Genomic DNA, 17,110 nt, shown 5'->3' with positions numbered 1-17,110 from the left:
ATATCATACCATACTATGACGGATTCAAACTCCATATCTTCAGGTGGTAGGAGAATTTCATTGCCGTATTGAAATATTACCGTACTTATTGTAGGACTGGAAGGGATTTAAAAAGTTTGATTTTTGGAGCAGTTTATCCAGTTATCTTAACGTTATCCCATTCATAACACTAATGTGTAACAGTTACAACTTTTGGTGAGTAGGATTCACATAAGAATTGTTAGCAATATTATTGGAATTAACATCATTCTGTGTGAACATTTGTCCAACCAACTGCCACCTTTCTTCCATGAGTAATTTTTTTCTAAAAGATTATCATCATCTTGATCAACCAGTTTACACTCTATTACAATTTCATAAACCACTTTCCTTAAACTTGTTTTCTGTTTCAAAACTCACACACAATAGTAATCTGTGATTTACTAAAGCAAATTACCAAATACTAAAATAAAAAATACTCAAATGACCTTCACTAACTAACTGAGCCATAAAAGCTTATGTTATAAATAAAGTGAGTTTTTATCCACATTTATGCTTAACAATGTAGATACACTTTCAACTCCGCCAACTAGAATGGATCAATCTGATTCAATTATTTATTTAAATTAGCAAAATTATCATAAAAACATTCAAAGATTTAAAATCTGAGAAACCTTATCCCATCTCAAAGGCGTCCTATAGTGAATAGACATATTTCATCTGTGTGATCACTATATTTTAATTTTCTCAAGATATAATGTAAATACATATAAATTTATATACATTTATAATATATATACATTATATCCTTAATGCAAATTTACTTAGGAAAGAAGTAAAGAAATAGTGGCTAAATTAAATACAGGAAAACGGGGAAAAATGCACATTGGTCTTTTTTTCTTCCTTTGAAGTAAGTTAACGAAGTGGACGAACAGAGAGACAATAAAGAAACTGTACCAGAGAAATTAAAGTGGAATGAAATACACATCAAATAATAGAGGGTGGAGAGAACGTGGCGAATGAATGAGTGAATGAACGACAGAGAGAGAGAGAGAGAGAGAGTTTAGGCTTGTGGTATGTCATTATATATTCTGCGCTAACCCACATATAGAAAGGGCTATGAACCTCTGACACCAGAAGAAAGCGTGACTAATGACTTATTTCTTTCGATGCTTATTTGTATGATATGCAATAATAATTGCAAGTTTGAGTATACTACATATACTGTTTGCACAAAACAAAATTAGAAAAAATTAATTATATAATTTATTAAGAGTTGCTTTTGCAACTCTTTATTAAAGTTGCTTTTACACCTGAACAGAGGTAGAGTACTTTTTCCTGACACCATCCTTTCCTAACAGCAATCTTCCTTCTCAAATCTGAGAAAGTATATCAGCTGTTAGCAACTCGGTTTCACAAACTGCATCCATACTATTTATGGGAATATGCACAGCCCATAATAAAGAAATGGAAAGATTCCAAATGAACTTCTTCAATCCTAGCAAAAGTGTTACCTGCCTACTCAATGAAGAAATATAATATCTTAGGTTTCAATAAATTACAGTTATCACTACATAGTGATTTAGAGTTTGTTTCTTATTCATTTATTATCATCACCATTATAATAACTCAGAAGTTACTGTAGAAAGTAATAATGCAATTTGTCTAGGAAAGCATTGTCCGATTTAACTTGAAACAAAAAAAACATTATCACGGATTTTTCAACTAAACGGAGTCCAATCTCATATGATAGTTAGTAGGCTTATTTTTAATTTTTATTTTTCAGAATATATTGGAACCAAAAGGCATCTGTTCAAGTTGATGACATTATTACAGACTCCATTAACATCAAACGAGGAGTAAGGCAAGGATGTGTGCTGTCACCTCTTCTTTTTAACATATACTCAGAAGCCATATTTCAAAAAGTCTTGGAAGGAAGAAAGGAAGGGATCAGTGTAAATGGTGAAATCATCAGTAACATCCGATATGCCGATGATACAGCTCTTCTGGCTGACAATATTCAGGATCTTCAAAATCTTTTGGAGCTAATAAATGCAGAGAGTGAAAAAATGGGATTAAAAATAAATATCACCAAAACTAAATTCATGGCCATAAGTAAGAAACCAATTCTTAATTTAGCACTTTCTTTAAATAGGAAACAAATAGAAAGAGTGACAAAGTTTAAATATCTCGGATGCTGGTTAAATGAAGATTGCAATCCAGAAATGGAAATAAAAGTTAGAATTGAAATGGCAAGAAAAAATTTTCTCTTGATGAAATCAACACTGTGTAACCGCAGTTTAAACTTAGAGCTTAGAGTACGCATGGTTAAATGCTATGTATGGTCTGTACTGCTGTACGGTGCAGAAACTTGGACCTTGAAGACAACATCAATAAAAAGACTTGAAGCCTTTGAGATGTGGTTATACAGACGAATGTTAAAAATCCCATGGACAGCAAAAACGTCCAATCAGGAAGTACTGAAACAAATGGAGAAATCACGTGAACTTTTAGATACCATAAAAAGAAGGAAAACTGCATATCTTGGTCACGTCACCTACTTCGTAATGAAAAATATATGATACTTCAATTGATTATAAAAGGGAAGATAAATGGAAGAAGAGGACAAGGAAGACGAAGAAAATCTTGGCTGGCAGATATCAGACAGTGGACTGGTATGAACTCTGAGAGACTTCTCAGAATAGATGAGAATCGCTCAAAATTTGCCAAGGTGGTCGCCGACCTCCGATAGGAGATGGCACTCAAAGAAGAAGAAGTTTTTCAGAAACTCATACTGTGGTCATGTAGATGCTCTGATTGATGACAAACACATCCAACTATCCCACAATGAGGATGTTCATTGTGATTACATCTCATGTAAGCTCGTGCATCAGTACCATGGATAAGAGGATACCCTAGAAAACCTCGTTTAGAGATCGAATATGCGTTTTTCAAGCCACGTCAAGCCTCTAACAAATTTCTCATCTCACACTGGGCAATGAATATTATCTACCACTTAAAGATATTTAGAAACGTGCATGTCAACAGCAGGATGATAATCCACCACCTGTTAGTTGGATTGCGAATAAGTTATTATAGCTATAATTGCATAATAATATTATTTTAATTTGGTGTTCATCCTCACCTGCCAAAGACTGAATCTTATATGATCGCATTCTGTCGTTTTGAAATATTAAATTAATTTTAGAGAAGCGCTCAAGAGCACACTTATATTTTATTTATTTTTTTGTATTTTTACATAATGGGGAAAACCTACTGTGGAGACCAACCACCGGAAACTTTGCGAGCCACTTCAGGCCTCCAGTAATTAGGAAGGCTACGATCTCACGCGGGATGAAATTCAACTCCCACCTGAAGTTATTCGCTAATATTCAAGCACATGGTGGAATTCGAACCTGTAGGCCTGTTGGTTGTCCGCGCGGTTAGCCTAGTGGCTTTGCGCTTCGCAACCATATACCTGGGGAAGGAGTGTCCTAGGTTCGATTCCCGTCGCCGACGTGAGGAGCTTAAGGATCTTCCTCATCCATAGCCAAGTTAGCCGGTCTTGGGCGTGGATAGCAGTTTTTTTTCTGCCAGTTTATCTGGGGTTTTTCATCCCGCAAGTAGGCAAACCGTCCCCGTCACCCCTATGCCAAGAATACTTACAGGCATAGGGGTGACCATCCTATCCTCGTACTTCGGTAACGAAATCCAAGCATGCTTGGAAGGTTGTGGGCCTTAAAGGCCTGTTAAAGCCTTTGGGATAGGATAGGGAGAGGCCTGTTGGTTGGAGTGTGGGAGTTAACCACTCGTCCAACATGATGGCGTGAGATGTACAGCAAAGTAGGATAAACTAGTTTGACCACATTATATTTTGTAGAGAGAGAGAGGGGGGGGGGAGCCTCGTTAGCTCAGTCGATTTCGAAGCTCTTCGGTTGGAAAGATATGAAGGACGCATCTTGGACGCGAAGAACCCTTATCAGGACATTTAAATGAAAGGCGACTTAGCCAGTCTCATACGGGAGAGGGAAAGGGTTTTTTTTAAAAAAAAGAAATTCGGGTTTTCCATCCTGCAATCACAGAAACCGGTCAGCAAAAGAATATAAGCAATTCTAGAGTATGTATATTATGTTATTATAGAGTATATTCTAGGGTATGTAGGGAGGTCATGGTCGAAGAGGTTCTGATTAGCAACCCATGTCCTCAAACGCATCGATGCAATTGTATAGGTCGAAAACGTTTCCGGGTCTATTCTAACACGAGTACAGCCACTGATATGGATCAAGCCATTAATATCACGGGGTGGTTTGTGGTGACTAGGAAAAGGATGTTTACGTAATTTTATCATGAACTGAACCACCACAAACGGGTGATCACTAAACAAATAGACTCGTTTTGATAGAGTAACTCACAATCAACAGTTTGGATCGTCCTTAAGTTGACTTCATGCTGAAACCATAAAAATCCTCTTCCTAGTGACGACACTGCAGTGTCGCATTGACACACATCACATTAATGCACAATGGAAAATTACACGAATGCTGACTATGACAACATGATGTTAATGTACGGCGAACCTCAATATAATGGGAGGGCTGCCAATCGGTTGTACGCACAGCGTTTCCCACCTCGTCCATTTCCATTGCACATCCTGTTTGCCAACGTGAATCAGTGGTTGTAGAAATAGGTTCCTTCAATGCCAACAGGCATAGCTGTGGAGCTCCAAGAACTTGCTGTACCCCACATGTGGAACTGCCAAAACAATCACAATTGGTCCAGGAACAACCCACGTCACTTACCGCCGTGGATTCCAGAACAATTTCGCAAGTCAAGATGTGGGCAGACATCGTTGGCGTTACAGCAAGAGACACTGCCACACAACAGTTGTTTGAAGATGTGGTATTGCACATTAGGCAACACATGTGGTGTCAAGATGTGGGCATGCATCGTTGGCGTTTCCAGCAAGAGACACTGCCACACAACAGTTGTTTGAAGATGTGGTATTACACATTAGGCAACACATGTGGTGTCAACATGACGGTGCGCCACCCCGTGCAAGAAGAACGCTCAGTGCAAGCCACAACCAGTGACGTGGCTTGCAAGTTCACCTGATTTATCTCCATTGGAATTTTTGTCTGGGGCCACATGAAGAGTCTCATATACAAAATTCCTGTGGAGTCGGAGAAGATTTATTAGCAAGGATGCTGACTGCAGCGAGCGAGATCGAAACCATGCCAGGCAGTTTTGAAAAAGTGCACCAGACTTTGCTACGCAGGTATAATGCATGCTGTGAAGTTGGTCGTCGCAACTTCAAGCACCTTTTGTGAATGTTTAGGAAATTAAAATGTAAATTACCTGTGCCTGACGTTGACATTCTTTGCGATGTGCACACGAAACGTTTTCGACCTGGACCATTGCAACGGCGCATTTTGGGACATGGGTTGCTCATCAAAAGCTGACATCCCCCCCCCATATACCCTACAAGTTTGTTTATAATGGTTATTCTGAAACACCCTGTGTGTGTGTGTGTGTGTGTGTGTGTGTGTGTGTGTGTGTGTGTGTGTGTGTGTGTGTGTGTGTGTGTGTGTGTGTGTGTGTGTGTGTGTGTGCGTGCGCACTTAATCCTATATGATTACGAAAACCAATATCTGGGCAGGTCCTAGACCTTAAAGGTCTGTAAGTACCACGGATTATTATTATGATATTTTGTAGAGATGGCTCTGAATCGGATAAGCTGAAGTTTTGAAATGCCAGTTTGCAAAATTCACGTTCACCGTAAAAATTGCAATACATATCTATTTTCTGATTTCTCTGTTTATTTCTTTAAAACAAAAAATTATCTGCGCGGTATTTGTTTATTAGGGAAAGATTTTTTTTCTCCATAGGGAACAACAACTAAGAGAGTTTCAAACTCCCCTTAGACGCGACGGAAGGAGATAACTCTTGTCAACGAAGACCAGAGTTTATTTTTATCAACACCTTAATTTGTAATTCCTTGCCCTTATTCTTTCAGAAGTTCTGGAGAAAGTTGACCTCTCTATAGTGCTGTTTGTTCGAGAGATATTAAACTTCCTGAATAGCAATTAGTCCTACTTTAGCTTGGATCTATTTTTGGTTCAACGCTTCCAACGTTCACGTGACTCCCTCAGAAAGGCCGGTCAGTAAAAACTAACGACCTCATTGTCCATCCGCTACTCAACCGATAGGCTGGGCAAAGAGTTGAGAGTGAAATTGTTGCTCCAATTTTTTTTCGCGACCTATTGGTATAAACTACCTTATTTAGCATAAGGAAATGCTACCATCCGTCCCATTCAGTGCTTTCTTTTTAAGCTATTTTTTTTCATTCTGATAAGAAATTCCTCTTTATTTTATTAATGTACCTCTTTAATTTAGGTGAAAACAATCTGCTCTGAATAATCATCGCTCAAAATAAGTTACATGTCACATTATTATAAACTATTTATTGTCTCTTGTTTCTTGCGATATCAGCATTTTTATGCATTGAATTATTTATTTAACAAAGATTCAATGCAGCATCAGTTTTGATATATTTTAGAAATCTGCACAGTAATGCATTGAGGAAAGTAATTTTAATAATTCATTTCAATGCCTGTTCTTAGATTGAAACAGAAATGTGTGAAAAATATCACTTTTGTTATCTGTTTTTCAATATTAAGAATCTTCTTGCTTTATAGATGCTAGCGATTTTTCCAAATACCGAAAATCTGTGATTTCTTTTGTACGTGATTCTTAGTCTATATACTCAGGTCATAAATACTGTATTCAACACATAGATTCTGCCAGCTTTGGAGCCTGTATTATACCCGTGGCTAGCTGGATATTTTTAACCTTCTCAGTTTCTATAATTTTCCAAGGTATGGAATTCGATATTATACCTAATTAAGCAATCTACTTCATTAATCATGCAGCATCTGAAAAGTGATGTTTAATTTTTTTTGCTGGTGCTTCACGCTTACAAGGGAAAGCATTTCTAAATCCATGACAGTTTTTTCTTCGTGATATATATATATATATATTAATGACATTCACTGAAGGATGTCTTCACATAGTGTGTTAAAAGGAAATTATGATGGACTTAAAATAAGAATGTAATGATATATAACTAGAAAATATTTTTAAAATATAGCCATACTATATACAGTCCTGTCTTATTTTTCGTAAGAATCCCTTACTTTTGATAATATTCATGTCTCAGATTTTACTTCTTGGCCTGACTCACACCTTCTGTCTTTTCTGACACAAACACATAGCATTTACAGCCTGATCAAGTCGACCTGACCTTCGAATACCGTTCTCACATTTAGATGTCTAGCCAAAAATCTGCTGGTCAACAACCACACTCAATTCAGCTTCAAACTAATCCAACTAACATCTCACTCTCCGTTTTCATTCTGTCTATCTCTGTCCTTTGGAAGGGCCTTCTTCAAACCATTATTCCCAAGGATTATGACTTACAAATGTTCAAGATAAATCTCAACAGGGTCTTCCTTTCTCTCTAACCACATACCCACATGGTACTGTTGTACAGTATTACAGATTTTGAGACCTCTCATGTGTCCAGCTAGTATAAAAATAATCTGATGAGATAAAACATGACGACATTATAACTGAAGGTATGGAACACAATATATGATTTATGCTTTTAAAATTAACTCCATATCTATAAAACAACAGCCATTGTCGCAAGACGAGAATAAGTTGAGGGGGGGGGGCAAGATGATAGCAATTTAATTTTGTGGTAAAAATTATACATGAAAATCATCAAGTGTCATGTTTCTGCCAATCCTGTGCTAGCTTCATATTTACATTTTTTCTATGGGATTTTTTTAAATAGATATTTTAAATGTTTCATCAGAGTACGCTTTAAAAGTACTGTATTTTTTTCAGTTTTTTTTTTTTTTGGTTTGGGGGGGGGGGGCCGGTACAGTGTTCTGGCACTTCTATTAACAATGACGTATGACACACATATTTTGGAGATTTCGTAATATTCAATCATTTTTATACGCTTACCTAGTATGCCTCAATAAAAAAATGCATATTTCATTATTTAATAAAATATGCATTAAAAATATCAGTAAATATGCTTAAAAATATCAGTAAATATCATTTTTAGTTTTATTTCTTTTAATATCCTTTAATTTTCAATTTTTCCTGATAGCAAGGAATGAGCACCGGTACTTATTGTTTCACACACAAAAAAAGAAAGAAAGAAATGGTTGTTTTATAAAAAAATGTTTATTTGTCATGCAATGCATGTTTAAACTTAAATTATTGCTGTCCTGAAATTTGAATGCAAAACGAGTGGTAAAGAAATCAAATTAAACCGTCGCCATATAAGCTGATAGCACATGAATGGTTAGCAAAACGCGTCTCGATAACTAGGACGTTATTATCATTATTATTATTATTACGTGATACTACCAAGGCTTCCAATGATTCATTAAGGGAGGACACTCCATCTACAGCTCTCCGTCTCCATCTCTTAATCCATCAACTACAAATTAAAAATCAAATTAAACTTCGTCATATAAGCTGATAGCACATGAATGGTTAGCAAAACGTGTCTCGATAACCAGGACGTTATTATCATTATTATTATTACGTGACACTACCAAGGCTTCCAAGGACTCATCGAGGGAGGACACTCTATCTACAGCTCCGTCTCCACCTCTTAATCCATCAACTACATACTGCAAAACACCACTACCATCATCTACGCACAACACCTTTCACTGCCTACCACTACCACCACTAATATCTCTTGTCTGTAAATAGCGTGTGTTCTTACGGCCGATTTGTCTGTATACGGAATGAAAAACCCGAGTTTCCTGGAGGAAAAAACCCTGCTATCTCCGTATGAGATCAGCTAACTCACTCTGAACTGAAAAAAGGTATATATATATATATATATATGAGATTCCTCTCGTCACAAAGAGAATCGAACTTAAGCCTTTTCCAATCAAAGGGCGCAACGTCATTTTCCACTTCTATTGTTCTTTATCATTATCCTCATTGTTTTAGCACATCTAAACTATACTATAATTTACTTACTATGAGTGCTATACGAACCCTTGAAATATAAACTTCAAGGGTTCGGTAGATAGCATAGTAGATTTTAAACATTTTACAGACATATTTTACTACACAAAGATTTTACAAATATTTCATATTTTTTAAAGTGAGTTTTAAATCAAAAATTTAAAAGTGCGCCAATTATCTCTTCCTTTCTTATTGGAAAATAAGAAAGTGGTAATGTATATCACAAAAGGAATAGTCAGTAGTTTAACGAGCTAGTGTGCATAAGAGGCGATTGTATGAAAGCGAGATATTTCAGCTACTATTTAATCCGACACAAATCAAGTGAAGAAGACAAATAACTCTCCTTAGGGAAATAATATATGAACGCATAACAGATATGAATTATAACAATTTCCTAGCACTCTGATTTATTTATAATGTACATATGCATGATAAGTGCCATGAAATAAGTTTTTGAATGAGCATGTGTTGTGAAAGCCTAAAATATCAAACTTATTGATTATTTGGCAGAACAGTAACTATATGGAAAAAAAGCAAAACAACTAAAAATTAATATTTACAAAATCATAAAAAAGCTCTATCAAGAAATATTCGGCTAGTTTAAAACAAATAAATCGTTTTGTTAAATAAGAAAAAAATATAAAATAAATAAATATTTCCATTCCTTACTAGCATATTTCCTTCAAGAAACAGTCCAAAAATGAAATGAAAGTTCAAGAGTATTTTACTAAATATTACTGCTGCTTAGAAATGAAAAGAATGAAAAAATCGCGCACAGAACCATGTACTTATCTTAATTTTTTTAATCATAGTTCTGTCAATGAAAGGAAAGTTGAAAACATGTAGCACATTTAATACTGATGTTAAGAGTTTAGAACAACCCGGAACCATGTTCTATGACACAACTACAATCATTATTCTTCTCCCCCAAGAAACAAGGATCACGCATTCAATGACACCCTCTTCAGAACTTCAAATAGTCATCCTTCTGAATTTTCGTAGGGGATCCATTAGCACTTCTACAGAGTCTAAATACCACGCATTTGAAAATGGGATGGGGATATCGCGGATGGAAGTTATGTTATATTACACTCTGGAAATAATACGTGAATTTCGAACACTACTTTTCGGTTTCCAGTAAGCAAGGTGAATAGTGTTAATCTCCAAAGAAAGATGAACATCATCTGCCACTTGAAGACTTTCATTAAACATCCACGCCACAGTGAACAGGGGCGTAAATGATAGCAAATCATAGCGGCATTCACTCGTCAACACACTTCTTCTTCTTTCTTTTTACGTATTAGACCTAGTGGCCTGATATGGAGCTGTCCTTAGCCCTTCCAAATCGTACTCGTCCCGAGGATAAGGTGGTTAGCCTTATGCCTCTCGCTGTGTCTCTAGAAGAGTGTGTTCACGGGGCCGGTTTGCTGTTCAGGAGGACGAAAAACCCGAGTTTCCGGGTGAAAAAAAAAAACCCTACCTCCGTATGAGACCGGCTAACTCACCTTTCGTCGAAAGAGACCAAATAAAGGTTCTTCACGTTACTTAAGAGAATCGAACTCAGGTCTTTCCAACCAAAGGGCTTCGTCTATACCGACTGAGCTACGGATGCTCTCGTCAACACACAGATATCCAATATTAGCACACAAAAGATAAAACTGAGTTGTAATTTTGTTTCAAATTTGCACTGAGTAGCTCATGTTATGAAGTGAGTGTCCGATGTCTGTCAATTGGAGCTGTTTACAGTTTGCTTTGTTTTGCTTCAGGTAAAAAAAAAGTTTCGTAACAGGAAAACTCTCCTAGCTGCATCAAATATTCGTTAATTCAGCTCCAAATTTGGTCTATAAAATGTTCTTCTCGCTACGCTACTTTAATGAAATCCAACAACTGGGTGTAACACAGCGAGGAATGAAAAAAACTTCGCAAATCTGAAATGAATGTGTTACTTTTTGCTTGAGAATCTGTATGAAAATGACCCGTAATATCCACTTGAACTCTCAAACTTTCGGAGAGGTCAAAGACTGATTAAAATACTCATTTTAATCCAAATTATAGTACCATAAATGAAACGCATGAATACAGCCATATAGATTTAAACAAACAATAAATCAGTTTCCTGCAGCAATATAAAAAGGAATGAAATAACATGGTTGAAATAAATAAACTGCACTGGAAAATTATTATAAGAATCAGAAAACGGAAACAGGAAATGCAGATACTTCTGCCGCCTTTCTGCAAAAGAACAAACGCAAAAGCAAAATATAAAGAAATTAGAATGAATAATGATTTTTAAAATGAACATTATAAAAATCACAATTTTATAATGCCCCCAATTGTTAAAAAGGAGGAAACAAAATCCATTATTATTTCATACTAGTATGCAAACAACGTTAACGTATTAAACTGTTGAAAATGATGGAGAGTTTATGAAATTAGAAACACTAACCTGGGATACTTGTATCTGTTCTACCTAAAAGATGGTCTTTTCAAAGAGTCCTTATATTTACCTTTTATCTTATTCAGGGATTCACCAGCCTGACATCTATTTCGAACTGTTCATTATCTTAAGAGCAAACAGTATTATATTTGAAATACAGTATAATACTGTCATAATCCGATAAGTATTACACAACCACAAAACACAGTGAATAAATATCTAAAATATTGCTAAAATCTCCTTTTGTTATACTACAAATAAGTTCAAAAAAATAGTGTTTTTTTTTGCTCATTTCTAGCTCATTATAAAAAAGGAAATAGTTTTTTTTTGCTGATTTCTTCCTTTCTTTTTTTTGTGCTAATTTCTTTCAGGTGTAACAGCCGTTCTAGTAGGGGGAACAGTAGCCATTGTAGACATACTATTTCCGAACAAGTTTTCTACAATATTAGAAGTTGATTATGACACTCCTTATCGTTATTTTGTGGATCAAGATCACGCTCCACGAGAGAAACCTCAGTGTTCGCAAACGAACAGTACCAGCAGCAATAGTACTGCACAGACATCAACTTCAGCAGAGAGTGGAATGTGCAAGCAAGGAATTGAAAATGCAGCCTATGACGATGACGTCAGTGACTATAGTACGATTATTAATGGAAAAAGGGCTGTCAGCCTGCATCATTTTGGACAATTTTCTAAAAGAGAGGCTATTCGAAAGGGTCCTCTTTCTGCTATGCACAGGTAAATATTTTTTTTTGTTCACAGATAAATTATTTCACAATTATGGCACTTTTAAGGCGTTCTTCATCAGCGAAGTTGATAATAGCAAAACTCTTAAGAATGTGCCATTAGTCTGTCGCGCAGTGCTATGCGTCCATCACTTAATCATTTGATAGCTTTGGTGAATATTAGCATGAGAATTTTTTTCTTACTAAAATATCCTTATTATTTGAAATTTTCTAGATATTACGGACAATTTGTTCATTTGTTCTCCCATTTAGCATAGCTATATTGCATGAAATGAAATAGTTATTTTAAACAGAGATTTTTAAATACATTCCATCATTGCTACGCATCTACGTTTCTTTTAACATTATGGCAAGAGTGAAAATGTAACATATTGCATCATTTGCTAGAGATGAAAATTTTTATCAGCTAAAAAGTACATTGTTTATGCATTAAATATGATATATATATATATATATATATATATAGTCATATTAAAATACAGACAGAGGATCACTATTTTTGTGACTACTGACTACCTCAGTAAAACAGTTTACTGAATGCGCAGCAAAGCCTTCTTTGTATATTTCGTTTATGAAAAGCACTTTATCTTCTTGTTTATATAAAGTGATTTTCATAAATTTTGAAGTATTTCAATTACACTAAAATTATTCATATTACCAATCTTATTAGATTTAAAAACACTTTTCATGTTTGTTATCTCTAGATGTGCATTTTTCAACATATAATTTTGAATGTAAATATTTCTAGTATTACATTTGCTTCTTTTCTCTACATTACAGGCGATTAGCGGCTTTCACAACCGATGGATATAACTCTTCTAAGGATGTGAACATAGACATCCAGGCAGCAGCTCTGTGGTGACTAATATGGAACATGTGAAAATGCTCGACTTTCTTGTTAGTTCTACAGTGATTTCAGAGGCTGGCAACTTGTTTCATGCATGTATATGAAACAGACTTCAAATAAATATGCACCTGTTTGCAGTCAACAGATTCTTCAAAGATCTCTCTGAAATGATGCTCTCTGTGATGGGTTAGTTTAATTCTTGCACTGTGAATTCTGAACTTATTAGAAAGGAAGATGTGAAGTGTCTTGTGTATTTCCTTCATATTGCAAGAATGAAGGACATGTGCACTCCAAGTTTTTCTCTTCATCCAAAGAACAATTTAACAATATAAACTTTGAATTTCCAAGTGCTAATCGCCGATATGTGATATTCGTTCAGCGGAATGGTGTAACTCAACCTATCAGAAACACGTCCTACAACTAACTCAGTTGCTAAGCAACAAATGATGACTGATGTATACCAGAGTAATAGCACTTTAGGATCAGCTATTCGAGAGTGAAGGAAAAAAATTAACGACTGGGATTTGTGAAAATTATTTACCAATAACCTATAAGCAGATTTAAATTATATACAGACAACAAGCTAATAATTTTATTCTCAAGAATAATTAAGTATATTTTATAAGGAATTTGCTCAGAAATATTCACTATTCCTCAGTCCTCTGATTTTTCCGCTGAAATGACTTTTTCTGATAAACAAAGTTATTATATCTTTATTATATTTAAAAATATCAGTTTAATTAAAATATTTTGATGAGACATTTGTGTACTTATGTGAGTTAGTTTTAGCATACACAAAATGTGAAACTTGAAATGTGCATAATTGATAATCAATAACGGTATCAACAACTAATTCATAATTAACATTAATTTAATTACTATTTAATAACAATTAACAACTGATAATTGAGGTATTAATTTGCAATGCTTTTCATATTCTTGTTTGCATGCTGAAATTCATGCTGTTGCAAACTGAGAACAATCAGCACTAAAACTAGTCAAGCAAATTAACGAAGTATTACATATCAGTTAATATTAAGATAGTTTAGTGGAAGCCATTAAACATTTCGATTTTAATAGTGTGTATGTTTGTATGTATGTATGAGTGAATGTATAATGACGAATAGGCTACCTTGGCAATAGTGATGTACAACCACTTCTTAAATAATAAAAGGAACGCAATTCAGCTGAAGGAATTGAACTTTATTATTCCAATTCATGAATTTCAGATGTACAATATAGTATCTGACGGCATATAACGGTGACTAAAATGAAAAGTGAAAACCTCTATATCACAATAATGAACTGAGCAAATAACCTTCACACAGGCAAATTTCATAGAAGGAACGCATCGACTCCTACTGTTCTTAAAATATTCTCAAACATGACTGTGACAGATAGGAACTGCAGGTGATTCATTCTCACGAAAGAGTTCAAAGTAGGAAAATGCACAGTAATTCAGTGACAAAGATGATAACACCAGCTCAGTGTTTTTATTTCGTGTATGAAGAAATAAAAAAGCAGCATGCTAAGGAAAACCAACCTGGTTGACCGAGTGCTTAGCGTATCTGCTCTCTAACCAAGCTGCTACGGGTTCGAATCATGTGATGGACATGGTTGTTTGAGTAGAAAATGAATTTCATTGCTCGGTCTAGAACTGCCGCTTATTGGAGTCCTGAAGTGGCTTGAAAAAAGTTCCATGATTAGTGTCTAGCAGGGTTTCCACACCATTTAATATATGTGAACAATAATCAATTTCAATTTTGTGGGAAAATTGCTTTTATAGCAAAACCAATGATCGTTTGTTTTTCCTGTGACAGTTAGCATTTCAATTCTTTTCGCCAATAAATGGAATCACAGTTGGATGTTCGATATTATGCAGATGACACAGTTTTGATATAATCAAAATATACTGATATACAAACGAAACCGGAAGCATTATATTGATTTTACGACCGAAAAGGTTGGCCGTAAAATAAATATAATTAAAACAAACGTTTTTAAATTGAACAGGAAATGCCAGAAAGAAATTAAGATTAAACTAAACGCAGTAGAAGAAGTTAAGATTTTTACATACTTGGGAGCTAATATTGCTACAGAAGGAAGAATTGACGCAAACATTGACAAAAGCAAATATTGCTTTCCAAATCTATCTTATCTGAATCTATGGCTAAAACTGTTTGAAATTCGATCAGCATTATAAAGAGAATCAAAATAAAAATCTTCAATGGCAATGCAATGGCCATATTATTTTTGGATCAGAGATATGAAAATTGACAAAAAAAAGAACAAAAAAAAAACAGGAAGCTAAATTAAATATCTTTCAAACAAAGTATTTGCGTAAAATATAACAAATATTTTGACTGCAACGTATAGCAAACTATGAATTACATAAACTGATTAAATAAGAAATATCATAGGGAAATAAAAAAAGCTCAGATGAAAATGGATTCCGCTTGTATTAAGAATGGACAAGAGATAGAGAGAGCTTTCGCATGGAATCCAAAAGGAAAAAAAGGGGAAGGGGGCTAAACTAACCTGGAAGAGAAGGACATATGAAAAAAGACGAACAGCTGGCTAGAGGTGGAGAGAAGCAGAATTAGTAGCACAAGACAGAGATAACTGGATGAAGTGGATCTTGGCCTTATGTCTCATGGGGGGGGGGGGTACAAAAAGGATAAGTAACTATTAAATATCTGCAGATGCCGCTCAAAGCATATGAATTGTTTAATTGATTCACAAGTTGATCTCCTGGAACAAATTCGAAATTGTTAATGAAAAAAATGCTGGAAATCGGGAAACAAATCAAACATTTCAATCCTACTCACAGGAAACACTTGTTAACATCTAAAAGGTTAGATAACGGGAGGTATGGTATGATGAAATATTTTCCAGGTTGGCTTCAGAAATACTACTGAAGTCGCCTCCGCTAAGCATAATTGCAAAAATTCTGCTCGGTCATTCGCCATTTTTTCCAAAGGCTTAGCATTCATTATTGAGAAGTAACACATTATGAAGTCTAACTTGTCGTTTGCGATTTCCGTTCCATAATTTTAATTTCATGATAATCCCATTCATCGAAAGCTGAAAACCAAAGATCGTTTTTTTTTTTAATCACGAAGTGTTCTCTCTTATTCAGTTCTGGCAGGAATTACTAGCCCAAAACACCACAGCTTTTGATCTTTACTCCTACTTATCCCAGATTTGGCATTCTGCGATATTTTTTTCCAAAACCTAAGTAAGCACTAAAGAGATAATTTTATGAATCATTCCACTTTTAAAGTCGCAGACTATACTTGCCGAGTTGAAACTACAGAATTTCTGTAGTGTTTTCAACAATAACAGAATGCTTTTTCCCTGTGTCAGTCAAAAGGTTAGCTATTATCTTACAGAATAAAATACAATCCGCAGACCATTTTATCCCACCTCCACCACTTTATTACATCTCTTATCAAGCCTCCACCATCTGTAACATCCATCTATTATCGTTTACAAGAGCAAGCTTGATAAAGAGGAAGAAATTCCTCTTTTCGCCCTTTATCATTCAAGAGCAACAGCTCTACGAAATATTCGGAAGCAGTGGCTCTATAAGGTTAACTATATTTATATATATGCGAACGTTGACTGGTAGCAGTGAAATAACACGAGAAGAATGAAGCCGACTTTTTTGAGCTGTTGCAATACAACTTCCTTGAGCAGCATGCGACAGAAGGAACTCGGGTCAAAGAATACTAGACCTGATTATAGTGTTTAAAGGGGCTTCAGTTAAAGACGTGACTGTTCTGCCCCAAATTAGTGATAGCGATCATGCTTTGACCAAGGAAGCGGCTAAGTGTATGAATGTTCCATTCAATAAACGTTACATTTTGAATTACAAAGAAGGAAATTATGACCAACTGAGGAAAATACTAGGTTCGATCCCATGGTATCGTTTCTAGATGAGAAGGATATCAGTAGTGCACGGGAAGTATTTAAAAAAAAACTTAAATGATGCAATATCTGAATGTGTCCAAAGTGTTGAAGAATACATAGGATGAGTGT

The 17,110-nt window shown here is 35.3% G+C and overlaps 1 protein-coding gene across 1 annotated transcript in view; it reads left to right on the top strand.

The window, feature by feature from the left end:
• The window catches only part of LOC150094526 (dual oxidase maturation factor 2-like), a 149,420-nt gene extending 136,336 nt beyond the window's left edge, over nt 1-13,084 (top strand). Inside the window, exons 8-9 of the mRNA XM_090412172.1 lie at nt 11,848-12,214; nt 13,003-13,084. Of these exons, the coding sequence (XP_090268298.1) occupies nt 11,848-12,214; nt 13,003-13,084 (449 nt within the window). The remainder of the gene's footprint in view (nt 1-11,847; nt 12,215-13,002) is intronic.
• The last annotated feature ends 4,026 nt before the right edge of the window (nt 13,085-17,110 follow it).

This window comes from Typopeltis vanoorti, chromosome 22 (genome assembly GCF_054136105.1).
Source record: "Typopeltis vanoorti isolate ZY-2024b chromosome 22, IOZ_Tvanoo_1.0, whole genome shotgun sequence".
Taxonomy (NCBI): Eukaryota; Metazoa; Arthropoda; class Arachnida; order Uropygi; family Thelyphonidae; genus Typopeltis; species Typopeltis vanoorti.
Note: the sequence above shows the minus strand (reverse complement) of the source record. Positions and strands in the feature narration are given on the sequence as shown.